The sequence below is a fragment of the Lytechinus variegatus genome, chromosome 7 (assembly GCF_018143015.1).
Source record: "Lytechinus variegatus isolate NC3 chromosome 7, Lvar_3.0, whole genome shotgun sequence".
NCBI classification, from domain to species: domain Eukaryota; kingdom Metazoa; phylum Echinodermata; class Echinoidea; order Temnopleuroida; family Toxopneustidae; genus Lytechinus; species Lytechinus variegatus.
In genome coordinates, this window is record NC_054746.1 from 14,197,287 (window position 1) to 14,218,252 (window position 20,966).

General features: G+C 36.8%; 1 protein-coding gene across 1 annotated transcript; it reads left to right on the plus strand.

The window, feature by feature from the left end:
- LOC121418505 (calmodulin-like) lies at positions 1-20,573 on the plus strand. The gene is made up of 6 exons (XM_041612414.1): positions 1-213; positions 7,034-7,064; positions 10,725-10,868; positions 19,300-19,426; positions 19,795-19,910; positions 20,401-20,573. Exons 1-6 carry the CDS (start codon positions 211-213, stop codon positions 20,427-20,429), a joined length of 450 nt encoding a protein of 149 aa, XP_041468348.1. The 5' UTR covers positions 1-210; the 3' UTR covers positions 20,430-20,573.
- The last annotated feature ends 393 nt before the right edge of the window (positions 20,574-20,966 follow it).

A 20,966-nucleotide genomic window follows, 5' to 3' on the forward strand; every position in this document is an offset into this window, starting at 1 on the left:
AAAAAAGTGTCTTTTAGAGAGAGAGCGCATGCACCAGACGCAAGACTAATCGAAGCGGACGTAATTTGTTGCTTTGGATTGGCGAGGAGAGAAAGGGCTCATATTATCACAATCAACCATTCACATAGCTTTCGTCAGAAGGAACGCTATATACTTGTCAGGGTTTATTCTTCCTATCAAATTGCCTTTGCCGGAATCCAAGAGGGAGATATGGTAAGTGAACCTGTTCCATTTTTCGTTCTTTCAAACATTTATAGTGACCGATTGAGAAAGATGAGGATTCTTTTATCGTTCTTTTTCAGGGCGGGCAATATTAAATTTCTTACCTTCGGTCTGGTTCCTCGGTATATTATAGCAATTTTGTCGTCTGTAAACTTTACTGAATGGGCTTCTAATAAAACTGCATGGATCAATTTCAGGCAAAGTTTGCTTTTCTCTTAAGTGAAGATATCATACCGTCTGTGAACTACAAAACGCTTCAATATTCCATCGCGAAATTTGTAAGAAGGTTGTACTATGTCGATTAAAATAGATATGAAATTGATATTAGACAATATTGCTCATCTATTGTGTGGAAGGAGATTAATTTCTAAATATCATTTAACTGGACATATCAACGGATTCTAATTCTGTGCGATAAAAACAGTCGTTTGAATTAACATTAGAAAGAATAAGAATGTGTAGGCTGGACATTATCATCAAATTACTCATAAGAAATTCAATAACTCGAATGTTTATAAGTTATCAAAATATTTTAGGTTCACAAATGCTATTCTTCGTTGTAAATAATTGTACGCAAGTATTATATCCCCAGAGTGAGTAAACCTAAAACAATGACCTACATGTATATGAATTATTTAGAAGTTATTTTTATAATTTGATTTATAAAATCTTCAATTTGTATAACCGTATTAGATCCGCCGGGCGCACATTATTATTTTGCTTTTAAGTTCATAGACAATTATCGAATAGGATTTGTTCTGTTTCATCAGATTTTCTTGAAAGCGAATAGAAGGAATAAATGACATAGTGTTTATGTTGTAGGAATAATCAAACAAAGAGAACAAATTTGATTTGCATGCACGCTTGATTTATGAAAAGGTTTTATTATTCAAAATCTGGGTTTATGGTATAGCTCTTAGATTAAGATATTTACTAATTCAACAATCATATCTGAAATATCTAGCAATACTGAAATTAAACTATCAAAAGTACACATTTTTATGTACATGTACATTTCGCATTTACGATAATGAGGAGGTGTTATCGTTAATAACACCTCAACATTGGTCTATATGAATATAAAGATTAATCCATAAACTTCAAATTTAGAAAAAATGAGAAATAAACCATAAATTAAAATTTAGAAAAAAATAAGAATTAAACCATAAATTTAAATTTAGAAAAAAAAAAGAATTAAACCGTAAATTAAAATTTAAAAAAAAATAAAAAATGAAACCATAAACTTCATTTTACAGAAAAAAAGTTATGGTTTAATTCTCAGATTAATATTTTTAACATAATTTCTCGTCATTTCCAGCATCAAAGAATGAAAGTTAATGGTGTATGTTTGGATCACACAAAATACTGGCGTGGAAATAAGTGGAAGTAGCTGCACTATTTCTGTCAAACATTTTGTGTTGTAACATAAGATTCATGTTTACCGTCTATTCCAGCAGATCAATATTCAGTGCAACATCTGGGGAAGAATTTACATACATTTTACCCGGCCGTGTTGCTTCAAAGAAAGGATTCACGCTTTAATTCGATTTATAAGCATGGCCATAGCAGACAGTTGAATCAGGTCATGTTTTATGTTGGTTTGACATTGAAAGTGAAATTAAACACGTTATGTGATAAAAGTGTTCACGATGCCGCGGAATACATCATCTTTTTTTTTGCATTTGAAAGGACAATTACGAGCATGTGTATATCATGAGACCAAATATGTAAGAGATTGAAATATACAGTATCTAACATCATGATTTATTCAAATTGAAGAACATAATAGGCACTATGACTCCTATTGATATGTTCTGCCACTCAAATTTTCCTCCAATTTTAAGTAAGGTAAGGTATGATTTCTCTTACATGAATATAATAGATCTCATATCTGCATATTGAAGATTTTAGGAAGGACGGTGCTACTGGGCTATAATCTAGTCCGCCTTTAAAATTATTAGACAGCGCTATTATTGGTAACATTCGACAATTTCGTTCCCATATTTCGAAAAGCAATCAGTTCCCGCAGACTGCCCCACCCTTCATGCATTTTCCCAAAGTACCCTCATCGACCGTCATCTAGTCGTTTTCCAAGACTGACCCGGTTCCTAGAGGCTTTCAGAACCGTCCCATCCTCCACCAATCTCTCTAATCTGCTTCACTTCCATCAGTTATCTTGAATATTCCATCAGTATTCAAAGACTGCCCAACTCTCCTCCAGCTTTCCGGGAACGCTCCACCCTCCATCAGTCTTTGTAGAACGCTCCACCCTCCATCAGTCTTTGTGGAACGCTCCATCGTCCATCAGTCTTTGTGGAACGCTCCACACTCCATCAGTCTTTGTGGAACGCTCCACACTCCATCAGTCTTTGTACAACGCTCCACACTCCATCAGTCTTTGTGGAACGCTCCATCGTCCATTAGTCTTTGTGGAACGCTCCACCCTCCATCAGTCTTTGTAGAACGCTCCATCGTCCATTAGTCTTTGTGGAACGCTCCATCGTCCATTAGTCTTTGTGGAACGCTCCACACTCCATCAGTCTTTGTAGAACGCTCCACACTCCATCAGTCTTTGTAGAACGCTCCACACTCCATCAGTCTTTTTGGAACGCTCCATCGTCCATTAGTCTTTGTGGAACGCTCCACCCTCCATCAGTCTTTGTAGAATGCTCCACCCTCCATCAGTCTTTGTGGAACGCTCCACACTCCATCTGTCTTTGTGGAACGCTCCACACTCCATCAGTCTTTGTGGAACGCTCCACCCTCCATCAGTTTTTGTGGAACGCTCCAACCTCCATCAGTCTTTGAGGACTGCTCCATCGTCCATCAGTCTTTGTAGAACGCTCCACACTCCATCAGTCTTTGTGGAACGCTCCATCGTCCATCAGTCTTTGTGAAACGCTTCAACCTCCATCAGTCTTTTTGGACTGCTCCACCCTCAATGAGTCTTTCTTTCTGGAGTGCTACACCCTCCACCAGTCTCCCAAGATTGTTTTATTCCCTATCAGTCTTATGCAAGACTCCACCCTCTATCAGTCTTTCTGTACTATTCCTCTCCATCCCTTTTTCTTGACTGCTCCACCCTCCATCACTCTTTCTGGACTGCTCCAAACTCCTCCAGTCTTTCTCGACTCCTCCACCATCCATCAGTCTGTCTGGACTGCTCCATTCTTCCTCATTCTCTTTGGACTACTCCACCCTTCTACAGTCTCCATAGACTGTTTTCCCATTCTCCACCAGTCTCCCTGAACTCTCCCATTCTCCAATGGTCTACCGAGTGGCGTAACTACGGGGGTGGGGGCACGGGGGGGGGGAGAAAAGGAGAAAAAAGTTGGAGAAAGAAAGAGAAATGTAGTGGGGGAAGAAGAAATTATTGGATTTTATATTATGTTATATTATACATATTATATAATATTACATCAGAATTTTTGTTAATAACTTTATGAAACATTATTGCTTAGGGCCTATGTGTTCATCATTCCAGGTGTTCGCATTGTCTGTTCAATGAGATATATAATCATGTGGTACTACAAAACATCCGTTTCCAAGTCAATATACACCAAATATATATTCTCGCACTTCGAGTTATTATTGAGTTATGTCGGGACATATGCTTCTTTTTCATGGTTACTGAAAGTTATTGCCCCTTTTAAGGTCTGAATAGAAAACATTTCAAATCTGCTTACATTCGCATAAGTGGATTGGTGAGATATGTCTGCTCTTTATGAATTCCTAAAAATAGTCCTTAAATGCCCCCTTTTCTGGTCTGAATATCAAAATTTTGGGGTTAATGAAATACGTATGGTCTCAGTGAATTCTTAAAACAGTGTAAAAACAAGCCTTAGAATGCCCCTCTTCAGGTCTGAATTTCAATTTTTTTCAGCTCACGCTCCGCGCTCACAATATTTGATTTGTGAGATAGGTATGGTCGGTCTTCGTGAATTCTTAAAAACAAGCCTTAGAATGCCCCTCTTCAGGTCTGAATTTCAAATTTTTTCAGCTCACGCTCCGCGCTCACAATATTTGATTTGTGAGATAGGTATGGTCGTCTTCGTGAATTCTTAAAAAAAAACAAGCCTTAGAATGCCCCTCTTCAGGTCTGAATTTCAAAAAATGTTCAGCTCTCGCTTCGCGCTCTCAATATTTGATTAGAAAGATACATATCATGTTCATGTTTACCATGACTTCAAAAACTGCTTCATGTGTTTCGTTGTAATTCCAACAAAATCAGCACTGTGAGATGTGCATGCTCTTCATTAATTCCTTAAGACAATACTCCTTAAAATAACCCTATTATGATTACATTTGCATATAACATCCATTTTTAGGTCTGAATATAAAAAAAAATCAGCTCGCGCTTCGCGCTCGTATTATTGGATTAGTGAGATACATATCCGTTTAATGGCACAGTCCTTAAAATGTCTATATTAGGTCAACATACCAGGCAATTAAGCGCGCTTCGCGCGCTCAATTGAGTGAATCCAAACTTTAGCAGGTGCCCACCCCCCCATGCCGTGACCCACGGTACGCCACTGGTTACCTACATTATCCCCTTCTCCATCAATTTTCATAACATTCCCCACCCTCCATAAATCTGTACAGACTGCCAATACCCTCCACATGCCCCCAAATTTCCCCCAATTCTTGTCATTACCTACATCAAAATGCTACGCTATCAACAACAAAGACATGTGTTGGTTGTCCCTGAAACATGTTCAAGATTACAAAGAGTACGTGTGCCCAAATCTAATTATGACTGTGGATACCCTCGCTCTCTCAATCAAAAATTTGATAATGAGATTAATTTGCCATCTAATGAGGATCTATACACACATACACACATCATGGTCACACTGTCCATACATTTGGAGAAAATCTTCGTATATCTTGTTTCGTGTGTTCATCACATAAACTCAGATGCAAAGCTCCTGCGTTGAGGCTTATTAAATATCCCACCTTGCTATATGTATTTCCTGTGTAATAAACAATAATAATTAATTTACAATTTTTCTTGATTTATTTAAGTCAGCTTGTGTAATAAACAATAATACTTAATTTACAAATATTCTTGATTTATTTAAGTCAGCTTGTGTAATAAACAATAATTTACAAATATTATTGATTTATTTAAGTCAGTGTAACTGTTACCTCCGTAATTAATCTTCATTATTGATTTGAAAATCTGATCTAGTTTTAGTTTTTGTTGTGAATATAATGCTTAAAGATTTCATGTTCTTTTAAAATAATTGATCATCACTAAAATCGTTAGTCCATGTTCACGTTTGGGTTTTTACTCAGCTAAACACATATAGGTATTCAATTACATAACGTTATATTAACATATTTTATGTCAGATAGACATTTTACTTTTTTTCTCGAATTCGATGTTATGCGTACATTCCAAAGTCGTAGATCTACATCTTTTAATCACTAACACACCCACACCACTAACCCACACATTATTTCATGTGTACTTTTGAATTTTTATATAACCAAGCACCCACATATACACACATAATCGACCCCCACACACAGCCACACACACATACATTCAACACACAAGCATGTTTGTGTGTGTTTTGAACATGTTGAATGATAACTCAAAGATCATGAACCCACCCACACACACACTCTCACTTACCCATACATACATGCAACACACAAGCATGTCTGTCTGTGTCTTGAGCATGATGAATGATACTAGTAACTCAAAGATCATGAACCCACCCACACACACACTCTCACTTACCCATACATACATGCAACACACAAGCATGTCTGTCTGTGTCTTGAGCATGATGAATGATAACTCAAAGATCATGAACCCACCCACACACACACTTTCACTTACCCATACATACATTCAACACACAAGCATGTCTGTCTGTGTCTTGAGCATGATGAATGATAACTCAAAGATCACGAACCCAACCCACATACGCACTCACACTCACCCATACATATATTCAACACACAAGCATGTTTTTGTTTTGCACATGTTGAATGATAACTCGAAGATCACGAAGATGTATTTTCGATTACGAGAAACTGGGGATTGAATCTAATAAGCGATATCGAAATGAAATCATTTTGAGTTTGACGGGGAGGGAGGGGGCTGTACCCCTTTATTTTATCTTTATTAGGACAAAGTGAAAAGAGTGTAATGAAATATGACTTGATGTGAATAAAGTTCAAAATGGATTTCTATCTGCATAGATCATTCGCGTGTATAATGTGAGATAAGATAAAGCAGCTAAGAATATTCATAGAGCTAATAAGACGCCCCAACCATACATAGCTGACTGGAGATGCTACCCCAAATCTTAGTCCTAATAAAAATCAAAGATTGTATTTCCAGTCGTCCTTGAAGGCGATTTGTACAGAAAAAATAAAAACAGAGGTAATCAAGAATTGGAATCCAATCCCAGAAAAAAGCTTCTTTTCCCCATTCTCATCGATCAATATTTATTACCAAATTGCTCCTCTTCGTAGTCCTAGGGGATCTGGTTTAATGCACCGTGTGTGGGAATATGCTTAAAGGCCATATACTCGACGCAAGAATTAACATGAATTTTGTTCAAGGAAAATGTGTTTCGTATGTTTCTATTTTATTTAGAGGGTGAATAAATCGAAATTAATTAATTCATTTCATTTTCACTTCATTCGTTCTTTCTTTCGTTAAGATGGCCTGTATGAATATCTTAAGAAATGCTGTACAAATTTGTATGTTATCAATCTCCCTCTCTTTTTTTGCAAAAAGTTTCAAAATTAATGTTTACAAATATTCTTCTATTTCATATCTGTCCCACAGGCGGATCAGCTTACAGAGGAACAGATTGCAGGTATGTCAACCAAAATGCACTCTCGCAATGTTTATAAAAATACCATTTTATTCAAATTCTCTCGCATAAGCTCCACACGCAAGAACATCATCATGTGTATCTTCGAGTATGGCACTCTACTCGAACTGACCTTGGCATTGGTCTTGCATGGATGCTATAGTCCCACCAACGAAACCGACCAATAATTGTGTGCCATTGGAAATAACGTAGAGTTTTTGGTCGATCTGGGGTCGGTTTCGTTGGTATGAATGTGGCAAGACTCTTGTGTGTTAAATGTACATCTATATCAGGTCCGTTAAGAGTCCTTGCTATACCTCTGGATATTTTTAATCACTTGACCTAGAAACGTATCTTCCAAGCAATAAAAGGTCATTCATAGACCTTCAAATATTGATAGATTACTTAAAAAATATATTTCATTTTCATTATTATTCAGAATAAGGACATGTGCTACAAAATGGCGTACATAAATATGGGTGGAGGTACAAAAGTTTCTCGACCAAGATTAAAAGAAAGTAAAGGGAAAAAAAGGAAACAAATAGGGTGAAATATGGTATTATTTGAAAACTATCAAAATCTATCACAAAACTACATTGTCGTTTTAAAGGTCTTCTTCTTTTTTTTGTTTTGCTCGCTCATGAAAAACTGAAATCAATAAAAATCAAATGGCTATGAATAATCTATTCATTATGTTCCAGAAGAAACGGAAATTTGAAAATAGGGATTCAAACAACATTTGTAGCATGTCTCTTTTTCAATCGTCTTTTCTTTAGAGTCGAGAGGAATTTTGCTTTAATAAAATTTCTCTTCCTCTCAGACATGAAAGGTGTTTGAGTTTTATGCTGTTGGTGTTTGAAAGAGCTCTTTCGAATGCTGCTCTTGCTTCCGTACTGCATACATATTATTCTCTCTCTCCCCCTATTGCACTCTCTCCCCTATCTTTCCCTCCGTCACTCCCCCCCCCCCCCCCCTCTCTCTCTCCTCTCTATGTTGTTGGCGTTTGAGAACGCACTTTCGACTTGTGCTCTTTTTCTTGCTTCCTTACTCTATTAACTTTCTCTCTTTCCACATTTTACTCTCTGTTCCCTTCTCTCTCTCTCTCTCTCTCTCTCTCTCACCCCCTCTCCCACATCTCCCATTCCTCATCACTTGCTCTTTATCTTTTGTGACGCGATGCACTTGAGCAAATCCAACGTAATCATTCTGTTCATTTGAGGGCCTTTAACACATGGATTCACACTAAGACAGAGGCAACAGAGGCGTATCTGCGGGGGGGGGGGGCTATAGGGGTCATAAAACCCAGTTCTGATTTCAAGGGCGAATGGGTTGAGTTGTTAGTTTAATCATATGTTTCTCGGATAGTTTGACCAAAACACGGTCAGAGTTGCAAGAGAAAATTTAATCAAATGATAAAGTCCCAATTTTCTTTAACCTTTACATTTTTCTTCAAATATTTTTGACTTGCATAAAAAAAATAGTAGGGTGCATTTTCAGCTATTGATCAGGGCATGTTTGTCCTTACTTCATTACTTTGGGAAAAGGTGATTATATTATACAGTAACTCTTGACTAAAAAAATTTCTTGAAATCTATTCTAAATATTACAGGATTGCACTTTTTGCTCTACTCTTGTACATGTCCGAAAATTATTAGAACTACAATAGTTTACATAATTAATTTTATAACGTTCAAAGATGGTTGAATAAATGAGGTTTAATTGTTTGATTAATTGATAAATAATTTATTTCACTTCAGTTTATGAACAATCAAGCTACAAAGTTAAGGTAAATATGATAAAAATAACGAAATGAAGTGAAATGGGAGATTGAAAAGAAGTAAACGATATTGTGAGGAGACGAATATCATTAGGGGGAATCCCTTAACATCAAATAAAAGTCAGTGTAACTGTATCAAAATACCCTCTTTTTTATGGTATTTACAAATATGGTGTTGGTAAAGATTTGTTTGCGGTATTGGATTTTTTCGGTAGCATCTTGTTCCCTTTTTAGAATGAAAAGATTTTCTGCATTATTTTCCTCTTATTTCACAGAGATGCATCTCTCGATCTCCCATTAAAGATTGAGATTTGTAATAGCTTGGATCTTCCTATTGGCGTCTTCGGCGAATGTCAAAGTGCGCGTGACATTTTAGAAATAGAAAAGGGGAAACACCTTTCCATTTCATCTTAACTTTATCAAATCATCGTCCCACTTTCTTTAGATTCAATCTTTTTATTCTCGACAAGCAATTATTTTCTTCCGAGTTTTTCCGCTCCTGACTGACTTCACATCTAATGGAGATAGCGTCACCGCGGTCTGTATGCCCGCATACTTACTTTGCGTCATTTCATTTGTGTATGTTTGTGTGCGTAAGTGTGGGAGGAGATGAGTGTGTGTATGTGTAACATTGATATAACAAACCTTTTTGATATCGATGATGTGTAATTGATATTTTACTGATGTGTATCAATAAGATATGATTATTTACGTCTGAGACCGACATTTTAACGTCACCATCCAAATTAAGTGACCAGGGCTCGAACCTCCGCATCAATTTGCAATTTCCTCCGTGTATATGTAACAAGCACACGCAAGAATCCTGGGGCGGTATTCTGAACATTGTCTTATCTCCATATTTTATCTTATCTCAGAGATATGACAAAATCGGTATTCTGGTGGATGTCATAACTTTTGTCACAAAAAATTGTCATAAATTTTGTCTTATCTCTTTGGCGCGCACCAAAAATACGCGGCTTTAATGCGCGTAATCCTTTTATACAAGCAAAAGATATGACAAAAGTTATGACAGGGGGTAGCAGTCATAAATTTGTCATATCTTTTAGTACCAAATATCCCGATACCCTGCCGACTGAATGTCAAGCATATAACGATATCATTTAGATTAGATTGTGGTATTAGTTTCACTCATCATCCACGACAATTTTTAAAATTATTTTTTTCATGCTACAATTAGTTAGGCCCTACATATTAATTTCTCTTTTTTTCTCTGTTTTCCTTATTTTTCTACTTCTCCTCTAAAATCCTTCACAGCTCCCTGTCTCTCTTTGTAATTAAGCGCATCAATATTCGCGTAGTTGCGCGATGCCACCAACAGAATTGGGAATACCCCTATCTGTCACGGGCATTCCTATTGGCTAGAAGGCTCCCACTGGGAACTAACGATGATTTTGATTGGATTGCTTCCGAAAAGATGGGCGGGAACTTTGAGAGATATGACAGGGAAAAGACAATGTTCAGAATACCGATTTGTGACAATCATAGCGGTGTCACATCTCGGAGAGAAATGACAAAATTTATGACAAAAGTTATGACAGAGTTACAGAATACCACCCCTGGTTTTAAAGCTTTCTTATAGCAGAATCGCGAATATTGTTTAAATAAAGCATGAAAGCTATTGAATCCTGAGTTTTTAATGATTGTAATTGCTATGCCCGTTATCTCTATGAATCCTTGAAATCAATAAAGACTTAAATTAAAAAAAAAATCGCAATTGATAATGGTCCTATAGCTTTCCCTCTAATCTTTTATCATCTTTGTATCTTCCAGAGTTAGAGGAGGCTCTCTCTGATACGAAAAAGGGCCCCAACTCACTAATTTTGTATCTGCATTGCTTGATCTTTATTCATCTTTGTATCTTTCAGAGTTCAAGGAGGCTTTCTCCTTGTTTGACAAGGATGGTGATGGTACGATCACGACCAAGGAGTTGGGTACCGTCATGAGATCTCTTGGTCAGAACCCTACAGAGGCTGAACTACAGGACATGATCAACGAGGTCGATGCTGATGGTATGTTAATGGGGAGGAGGGGGGGGGGTGCAGACACACCAATGGAAGCGAATCCAAACCGACCGATGGCATGTCATCCACAATGGTGTTATACCTTTGGTTGGTCCTTAGTTACACTGTAAAAACTGTGGTGTTAAAACTGACACCAATTGGTGTTAATAGAGGACCACACCCTGAGGTGTTAAAATAACACCATAGAAATTGAACATAACACCAAAGAGTGTAAATGTAACAACCATCGGTGTTGTAATGATACCTATAGGTGTAAAACTAACACCACCAATTTAATCCCAGCCATGGCGTAATTTCCTTCAGCAAGAAATTTATCCACATTGTGCTGCACTCGACCCAGGTGAGGTGAATGGGTACCCGGTAGGATTTTTCCTTGAACGCTTTAGCGCCTATATGGCGGCTCAGCTACAGCCGGGGTAATAATATGATACCAATTATCAAAGCGCAGTAGAGTATATGCACATAGTGGCTGCGCTATATAAATGGACCTATTATTATTAATACCGATGTAAAATAACTGGTGTGGTCCTCTGTGTACACCGGTTAACACCACAGTTTTCTGCTGTGTAGTTCGTTGGTGTGACTGTGAGATAAGGAAGAAAAGTTTTGTTGAGAAGATTATGCAGAGAAGTGATTATTTGGGCGGGAAATATCACCCAGATGGTGCATTTTAAAAATGAATAAAACAGTCATTTAGTAAGTAATTTGAAAAAGAACAGGTATAGTTATATTGAATGGTATGCTAACGAACAGGAAACAATTAGGGCAACTGAACTAGCACTATACAAGGAGAGATCAATCATCATTGTGTTAGTGATAGGGATGAAGCAAGAGGGTGTATAGAAAACGGTTAGTAGGGTAGGGAGAGATGAAGGGATAAAAAGAGAAAGGGAGAGGGACAAAACGGAAGAGATGATGTAAAGAGAAAGAGAGTCGGAGTAAAGAATAAAGATGATTGGTAATATGATGTGACGAATGGAACTACTTATGTAAATCTTGTAAAAATGTAGATACAGTTGTTTTCTCACGTTCTAGATAATGGTATTGATTATCAAAACGAAATTGTGTTTGACGGTGGACACAGGTGAGGTAATGTCCTGATAGTGTAGACGTAATGTCATCCATTTCTTCTTTACCACAGTATGTTTGTGGTCACATAGAGACCGATATCGGCGTTTGAACTGTATACACCCTTAAAGATTCGCTGCATGCATTGTTTATGCACGAAACGGGAGGTCAGTAGGGAGGACACTTTAAAATGATGGATCATGAAACTGATTATCAAGAATCAATCAAAACCCAAACGACCAAAATAAATCAGAACATAATACCGAAAAAGAAGACTGTGGATTGAGTGATCTGTCATCCTCGAGACCCTGTAATTACTAACCTCATCCCTTTCTTACATTCTATCTTAAAAGCAATGCCTCTCTGATTTATGCTCATTGTTTCCTTGCATTATGCGAGGTGTGTGTGATTTGATGCGAATTAACTGAGGACTGGGCGTGGATTGCTTGTTCTGGAAGACTTGGCGCGTGCCGAAGCAAATAAACGATAATTATATCCACCCGAATGGGATTGTCCAGTCTCCAAGTACTTCATCTTCATGACCTTAATTCGTCCATGTTTGCGAATTACAGTCATTCCACTATAGTCGATATAGTGTTTCTATCAGAGAAAATCATATTAAGATAAGAAGAATCAAATTCATTATTTAATCATGTTATGGGGTAATCTTTCTGATTACTTCGATTGAATTCTTTTCAGGGAACCTGAATTGAAAACGTAAAGCAAAATAGATCTATACACAGGCAGCGAACCTGAGGAGGGGGAGAGGGTCTGCATGGTGACTATCCCCCCCCTCGAACTTTGAATTTTGTAAAGCAGCCAATAAACATGGGAGACAGTGATCTCGCACCCCCCCCCCCCCCCCTCGGTACCAAATATCTCGCGAAATCGTCGCGCGTGGCTCTACGATATCTTGGAACTCGGTTTCGATCACTTCCTTCAACAACATTTCCATAAACCCCTGATTCCGAAAGTGTTATTCCCAACTGAAATGAGTTGAGTAATACCGTACACCAGAAACAAGAACGAACCCCATCTCCCCCCTCAACCCTTAGGGAATAGAATGGAACACGTCATTAGCTGTCTTAATCAGCCGTGTAAAACCCCTGGACTCAAACGTGTAATTAGCAAGATTAGAAATATATATAAGACGAGATAACTTATTACAGGTCATGCAATATTGATGCGGGGGTAGATTTTAGGAATAGGGATTGTGCGAATATTTTATTCTGGTTTCCCTTTCGACCAGCATTTGATTCTGGTATCTTTTTAAAGTCTTTATGAGTCCTGTTTACAGCCCCATATTCAAAGATCATCTTCTCAGACTAGAAGGCTATCATTTTTAGGTACAATTTATTAAGTTGATTATAAGATTATATAGATGGTTTCATAATAAGGATAAACTTGAAAAAGTCGGCCAAAACGATATCTCACATTATACCGAGGGTACTGGCACGTTTTAGGTGATGTAGCCCTCCCCCGATAACAATCCAGAGTGAGTCACAAAAAATATCATATCAGTAAGAAGTCGTCTTGTCTGAAGTAAATCAAGGATTAAATGTTCATAGTTCAGACACGACAACTTCAGACTGATTGGACCTTTTTCTGACCCACTCTGTAATGATATTTTGCAACAAAAAATGGGATAATAATGATGATGGTAATGAAAATAAAGATAAAGGTAGTGGTAATAATTGTAAACAATTAGGTATTCGCAATGAAACCCGTTTACTGTTTCAAACTGTTGGTTGAATAATCATTTTATTGTTAAGTTGTAAATTCAGAAGACCAAGAGACCAGTCCAACTATAATCTTGTCCATTAGTTGAATAAGAAAATGATTTCTAATGCCAATGAACTCAATCCAAAAGAGGATTCTAATCTTCCCTACTGAATCTATATAATTTCGTGTGAATGACGCACGCACAGGAGAAAAATTCGCAAATGACTTTTCAAAAAAGAAGAAAGCAACCAATAATGAATGCATTAAGATCACGTAATAGTACGCATGAATTTTCATTAAACTGTGACTAAAAATAAAAACATCTTGTGGGACCGTCTAGCGCGAGTTCATTTCAAATGAGGAACACGTAAACCCTCCCAACGAAACCAACTCCAAGCCGACCGATATGTCAGTGGTAACAACCCGATAGCTTGATCGTTCGTCGATGAGACTGAACTTTACAGCATGTTCCAGCTTTCAGATCGTATCCTTAGCGTAACTTCATAAAGTAGATAAATCAATATGCAATACATCATGTATCAGGCAGACAAAAGTTATCCATATCAATTCTAATCCGCCCAGCATGCATCTTTACGAACCTGGTGGGTGTTTCATAAAGCTGTTCGTAAGTTAAGAGCGACTTGAACGATTGGTGATCCTTTCTTGTGATAAATGGTATATTCATTGGCGATGGTTTAGCGCATATGAAAGGTTCACCGGCCGTTCTTAGAGTCGCTCTTAACTTACGAACAGCTTCATGAAACGGCCCCCTGGTAATGAAAATGTATGAAACCTGTCTGGGGGCACTGAACTTTCGCCCTTCTCTATATTTTTAAGTCGCGGAGCGATGATGGGAGCCTTTCGGTGTTGTCCCTAGTGGGGAAATAGTCGGCGGGAGATGGGACCATAATGGTTTCTGACAAGATAATGAAACAACAACATGGCATAGAGCTGGCAAGGGTGAATAAAGTATGAGACTGGATCCATCATGTATACATCAGTAGATCGAGTATTTAGTAATGATAATGTCACCCTGTCTTGGCCTTTGGGGAAACATTATATTCTCCAATTTTCCATCGGAGATCATAGGAATGCACAATAACTGCTCTAGTTCTCATACGTTTAAATTACATTTCAAATGGATACGCATACATAATATTTTCCATTTTAATATAAAGTTAATGATTCATAAACTTGGCTATATACGAGGTTTAACTTAAATTAATTTTTTTGAATTCTGATGTATAAAATAGGTATTGTCAATTAATTGTATTGGCATGAATAGATGGCGGATTAAATAGATAACTTTCAGCATTCAGTGAACAAAGTGAAAAGGAGAACCTAGTATTCAGGGGCTGATCCAGGATTTTTCGAAAGGGGGGTGGGGCATTTTCCCCGAGGAAAAATTTGACAAGCAAAAAAAAGAAGAAGAAAAGGGTTTTAAACCAAAAGAAAAGGTCTTCACTCTCGAAAGGGAGGAGGCCGGCTATGCCCCCCCCCCCCCGGATCCGCCAGTGTTTTTTTTTTGGTAGCGTTATGTGTTCTTTATGTCAGAGTAGACACGATTGTGTTATTCTTTATATCCACACTTCATGTGCTATTCTCGATGACGCGCTTCATCGAAACCGGAAATAAAATGTACATTATAAGCTTTTGTTTAACATTGAATGTACAATTCCGGCATCATCATGGTATACTTCCGCCAATATTCTGACATGCTAAAATTCCTGCATGTGCTTCACTAATCGATTGCTTCTAAAACACCACACTTCAATTCTGTTGCCTTAACCTTCTGCTAAATCGGAAAAACAAGTTGAAACCATTTGACTGGCGGATTTTCAACAGCAAAATATGGCGCCTAAAATACAGCGCGCCGAGCGGGACCACGTGATAGATGCATGTATGCTTCTGGCTGCTGCTAAATTTAAGCACTGCTAAATGCTTTCACTGTTAAGTGTTGCAGATGCCCCTGTGATAACAGGAAATTATGGATGGGACAACCACTTGTATGACTGCTTTGGGGATTTCTCAAGACAAATTATTGTGAATTGTTCCGTGAGATCATCTTTAATTTTAGCGCCCTGAGATGTCCCTCTTTCTTACCTTCAAAACATTACTATACTTTCAGTGTTCCACAATCGATTTTTTTGGGGGGTGGTTGTTTTTATGGAAAGTTGTGAACAACTTAATTTATTCATGTCAGTGCCTAGTCGTTCCTAAGTTTAGAAGCAACGGTAAACCACAGAACATCAATTTAGTACATCTTGTCGTTCTAAGACCACTTTTAAAATGTGTTCATGTAACATCTTATCATTAAATTACCATAATTGCTATTTTCCCATATTTTTTGTATTATTACGGTCATCCACGCATCATAACTTTGAAGTTTTGTCTTTTTATTATTTTATTCATACGAGAAGTTGGAAAAGTATCTTGTTAGGAAAAATAAAATTTTTATGTGTCTACACCTTGCTTCTAACATGATTGCGTGCGGCAAAACAATCCTCTTTCAGTCATATGTTAATGGAGACAAATTACTCAGCAGAAATATTAAAAGAACACAAGATAATAAAATTAATAATAATAATAACATTGTGCAAGTCTTTTCTTCTCTTAGGAGCATTTTTGCTCGATTATGCGCCTATCTAATTGCAGAAAAATCATGAATAAAGGAAAAGGGTTGTAAACTTTCCCCTATTATTATAGGGATAGTTTACTCTTTAAAATTATTTTTTATTGATATTTAGTTAATGTTTCGTATTATAATGAATACATAAACTCACACTAACCTTCAACATACCCTAACCCTCACACAAACATCCACATCCACAACCCACATACACTTTCGTGACTCCCCCCCCCCACTCCATTCACACACACAATCTCTCACACACACACACACACAAACACATATCCCACACAACCTCCAACCACTTCATACACCTTATTCCACAAAAGCCTTCACCACACGTATATATTCAGCCTTTCCGATGTTATTCTATTCATAACACAATGAATAGCCAGAGAGCGAGATGGGTAGAGTACGAGGTGAAATGTAAGAGATAACAAAGGATGTACCCCTTTTCCTTGGGGGATATTAAATCCCACTCCACAGGCATATCACACAACGGTGTTTATAAATATAAAATGAATAAGCTGCTCTTGCCATGATAAATTGTCATGAAATATTCACCTTCAAGAGGAGCGCCGAATGAAAGGGTTTGGAGGAGTATATATTCCTTAAGACATTCAAAGCAATTCCTTGTCACCATGGTAACGAAGGACGGTTGATGATAATGATATTTCTCCTCCGGTGATCAAAACTTCCGGTTTCGTTCTCGCTCTCTCTGTCCATCGCCTGTAGCGCCTTTCCTCCCTTTATTCGCCGCATTAGCCATTCCTTTCTGTAGACTATACAGCTCATGGGGCAACTTATACATTTTTATTTTAAGTTTTTGACGTTTACACATTTCTCTTTTCTTCTCGCTCTCTTATGATTTACTGTTCATCTTCCTTGCGAGCTTTTAATGTTATTGTTGTTATGTTATTATTTTTATCCCCTTTAGGCCTACATCCCCATTGTTCCCATTCCAAAACACATTCTCTTCCCTATTTGCCCCCCTCACACACCCTCTTATGCACTTACTCACCCTACTTTCTTTCATTCGTCGTCCTCCTCCTCCCCTAGCCCCCCCCCCTCTATCTCTCATATAATCTCTGACTAATCTCACTATACCTCAACCATGGTCCATCGCTTGTCTTTAAAGGACAAGTCTACCCCAACAAAAAGTTGATTTGAATAAAAAGAGAAAAATCCAACAAGCATAACACTGAAAATTTCATCAGAATCGGATGTTAAGAATGTTATGACATTTTAAAGTTTCACTTAATTTCACCAAACAGTTATGCACATCCTGGCTGGTATGCAAATGAGGAGACTATGACGTCATCACTCACTATTTCTGTTGTATTTTATTATATGAAATATAAAATATTTTAATTTTCTCCTCACTGACAAGTGATACAATGATTAATTCCTCCCTGAACATGTGGAATTAGTATTGTTTATTACTATATGGTTCAGTCAAGTTGGTCCTTATTGTCAAATCTATAAAAATGAAATATTTTATTATTCAAACAATAAAAAACAAAAGAAATAGTGAGTGATTGAATCATTGACCGACTCACCTAGTTGTGCATATCACTGTTTTGTGAAAAATAAGCGAAACTTTAGAATTTCATAACTTTCTTATTTTACATCCGATTTTGATGAAATTTTCAGCACTATGCTAGTTTGATTTTTCTCTATTTATTCAAGTCAGCATTTTCCTGGGGTGGACTTGACCTTTAGGTTAACGCAGGCAGTTAATTATTTCCCAACCGGACAAATTCTTTATAATCACAAAATGCGACGATGCAGTGCAGTAAGCATTTCCAAAAACAGTTCTATGCACATCCTGGTCGGTATGCAAATTGGCAGACAGATGACGTCACCCACTCACTATATCTTTTGTATTTTATTATATGAAATATTCTAATTTTCTCCTTGTCAAGTGCAACAAATTTTTATTTGTCCCTGAACATGTGGAATTACCAGTATTTTAACAGTTTATGTTTACGTTAAGTTGATCCTAATTTTCAAATCTGTAAAATTTGAAATAATGTATTATTATCAAACAATAAAAAAGCAAAGGAAATAGTGAGTGATGGACATCATCGACTCTCTCATTTGCATATCGCTGAGTTGTGCTTTTAACTGTTTTGTGAAAAATAAAAGAAACTTTAAAATGTCATAACTTTCTTATTTTACATCCGATTTCGATGAAATTTGCAGCGTTATTTGTTTTATTTTTCTATATCGATTCAAATCAACAATTTTCTTGGGTGGACTTGACCTTTAAGGAGATATTGCAGAGTAAATAGTGAGCATTTATTCCAAACTTCATACTAAAAAAATCATGGCAAACGGGGTTGAGAATTAAACCAGAAGTTATCTTTAAAACTGGGGGCTGATCTACTACAAGTGGGTTGGTCGGTTGATAATGATTTTGGCGAATCCATCAATGTTGACTATTATTGTCTTCTTTTATAAAAAAAAAATGTGATGGATATTATATGAAAGAATGGTTAGCGATGTCTTAGGATTAAATCGCCTTTATAGACCATAGTCTGAGTCGATTCCATTTTTATATTTTCACCAATATAGTCCACTAGTAAAATGCGTATTTTGTTTGTATATGGCGGGGGGGTAGCCACACTTCATCAGGCGGTTCTGCAAATCATGAAAAAAGGTCAGAATCATCATCTCCTCCACAAAACAGCTTGCGAACGTAGAGGGCGAAGAACGTTAGTAGTCAACGGTGATTTTTCCTGTGCATGGGTATACGTAGATTATCACTGAACTAGAAATACGTATTTCTAGTTCAGTGGTAGATATAATAGTGATTTAAAAGTCCTATTTTGATTCCGGTCCACTGTAATGAAATATATTTATATCCAATAAAGTTCGATATCAACTTACTCATCTTCTACAAAAAAATGATTGTGCAGACAAATCAGAAATCTGTATCGCATCTCAAAGGAAATCAAAATTGTTATTTTTACTTGGCTTTTCTTTCTTGATCTTTAGGTAACGGAACGATTGACTTCCCAGAATTCCTTACGATGATGGCGAGAAAGATGAAGGAGACTGATAGTGAGGAGGAGATCAGAGAAGCTTTCAGAGTCTTCGACAAGGATGGCAACGGATTCATCAGGTTAGTGAGATTTTAAAGAATAATGAAATTATGAAACAACACTTCGGTTTTTTTTATGAAAATCTAATTTTGGGGTACATTCTGACATCGGAATATCACCCTTCATTTCCCTTTTTCTCCTCTTCGGCTCGTAAAACTGTTGGGGTCCTCTACCCGAAAGTCCCCATCTTTTCGCCAGTGGACATTAGGATAAATATCATTAAAATATTACTGCTTGAACCACACGCAGTCGCACTTCCATGTTTTCTTGGATAACCCCTGCACTTTTTTATCAACAAAAACACATGTACGTTTAATATCTTTCGGAATTAAGATCTTCACTTGTTTATTATGTACTTTTTTAATCTATTTCTTCTTTTTACAATCAGTGCTGCAGAATTACGTCACGTGATGACGAATCTTGGTGAGAAGTTAACAGACGAAGAGGTCGATGAGATGATCAGGGAAGCCGACATCGATGGTGACGGACAAGTTAATTATGAAGGTATGCTAACGTGTTTTTTTTTCATGTGAGGTTCAGAAAATCATGATAATATTTCTCGACATAGGTTTTGTTTGTTTGTTTGCTCTTTAAGATAACACGTATGTATAAAATAGTCGCACAAAACAACATTTTGAAGTATTAACTTTTCTACAAAAATATATGAAATCAATGAACGCCAAAAAATTATGTCATTTTAGTTTACGTTATGAATACAAAAAAATGCTGAACAATAAAAAAAAACGCAAGTATAACAAAATGATATTTTTATCTGTTTTAGACGAAACGGGGTGGAAGTTGAAAAAATTTATATAGAATTCAAAGCAAAGTATACTGAGCCATAAAATTGTTATTGCAGATAGTATATTAACTAAACTACAGTAAGATCATCTCTGAATAATCTAAATACATCGATGGTATACTTACACTCGTATGTCTTCAATGAACTTAACCAAACTTTGTAATATTTTCTCCTTTTTTATTTCTCTTGCAGAATTTGTTACAATGATGACGTCACGGTAAAATGCCCCGTCTTCTTAGTCACCTTTTTGTAAGAAATATTTGTTAATAAAGATTATTAATGTTGTCATGGTAACGGTTGTGTATATTAGAAAACGCGATAAAAATAGTGAAAGTATATGATATAGAAGGTGAGTTATGTTTTTTTATAATATCTTAAGATTTACAATCAACATGGAATTTTTCATTACTTGGAAGCTATCGTTTCAATTTACGCTCAATGTTCCTTATTCCCCCCAATAAATGCAAATAAGAAAAAAAAGTTCGATCCGGAATATTTGGGAGCTATACACTTCGAAGGCTCATGAATCAAAAAAGAAAATAGGGTTTTTTATTCCTAAGATTTGTTAATCCCAAAAGATAATTTTCGTTTTCCGAAGGGTAGTCCGAAAATGAAATAAGCTTACGAAACTTACTTAATGAACTATACCCTTCATTTTCGGACTACATAACATCGATATTAAGAACCCTATTTCGTTTTCGATTTAACAGACCTTAATTTTAGGAATAATAAAGCTTCGTGCGAACGAACTTTCGGAT

What these genes read in the sequence shown, in the direction of transcription:
- LOC121418505 (XM_041612414.1), top strand. An exon ending in TACAGAGGAACAGATTGCAG is followed by an intron (nt 7,065 to 10,724) that starts GTATGTCAACCA and finishes TGTATCTTTCAG; the next exon opens with AGTTCAAGGAGGCTTTCTCC. An exon ending in GATGGCAACGGATTCATCAG is followed by an intron (nt 19,427 to 19,794) that starts GTTAGTGAGATT and finishes TTTTACAATCAG; the next exon opens with TGCTGCAGAATTACGTCACG.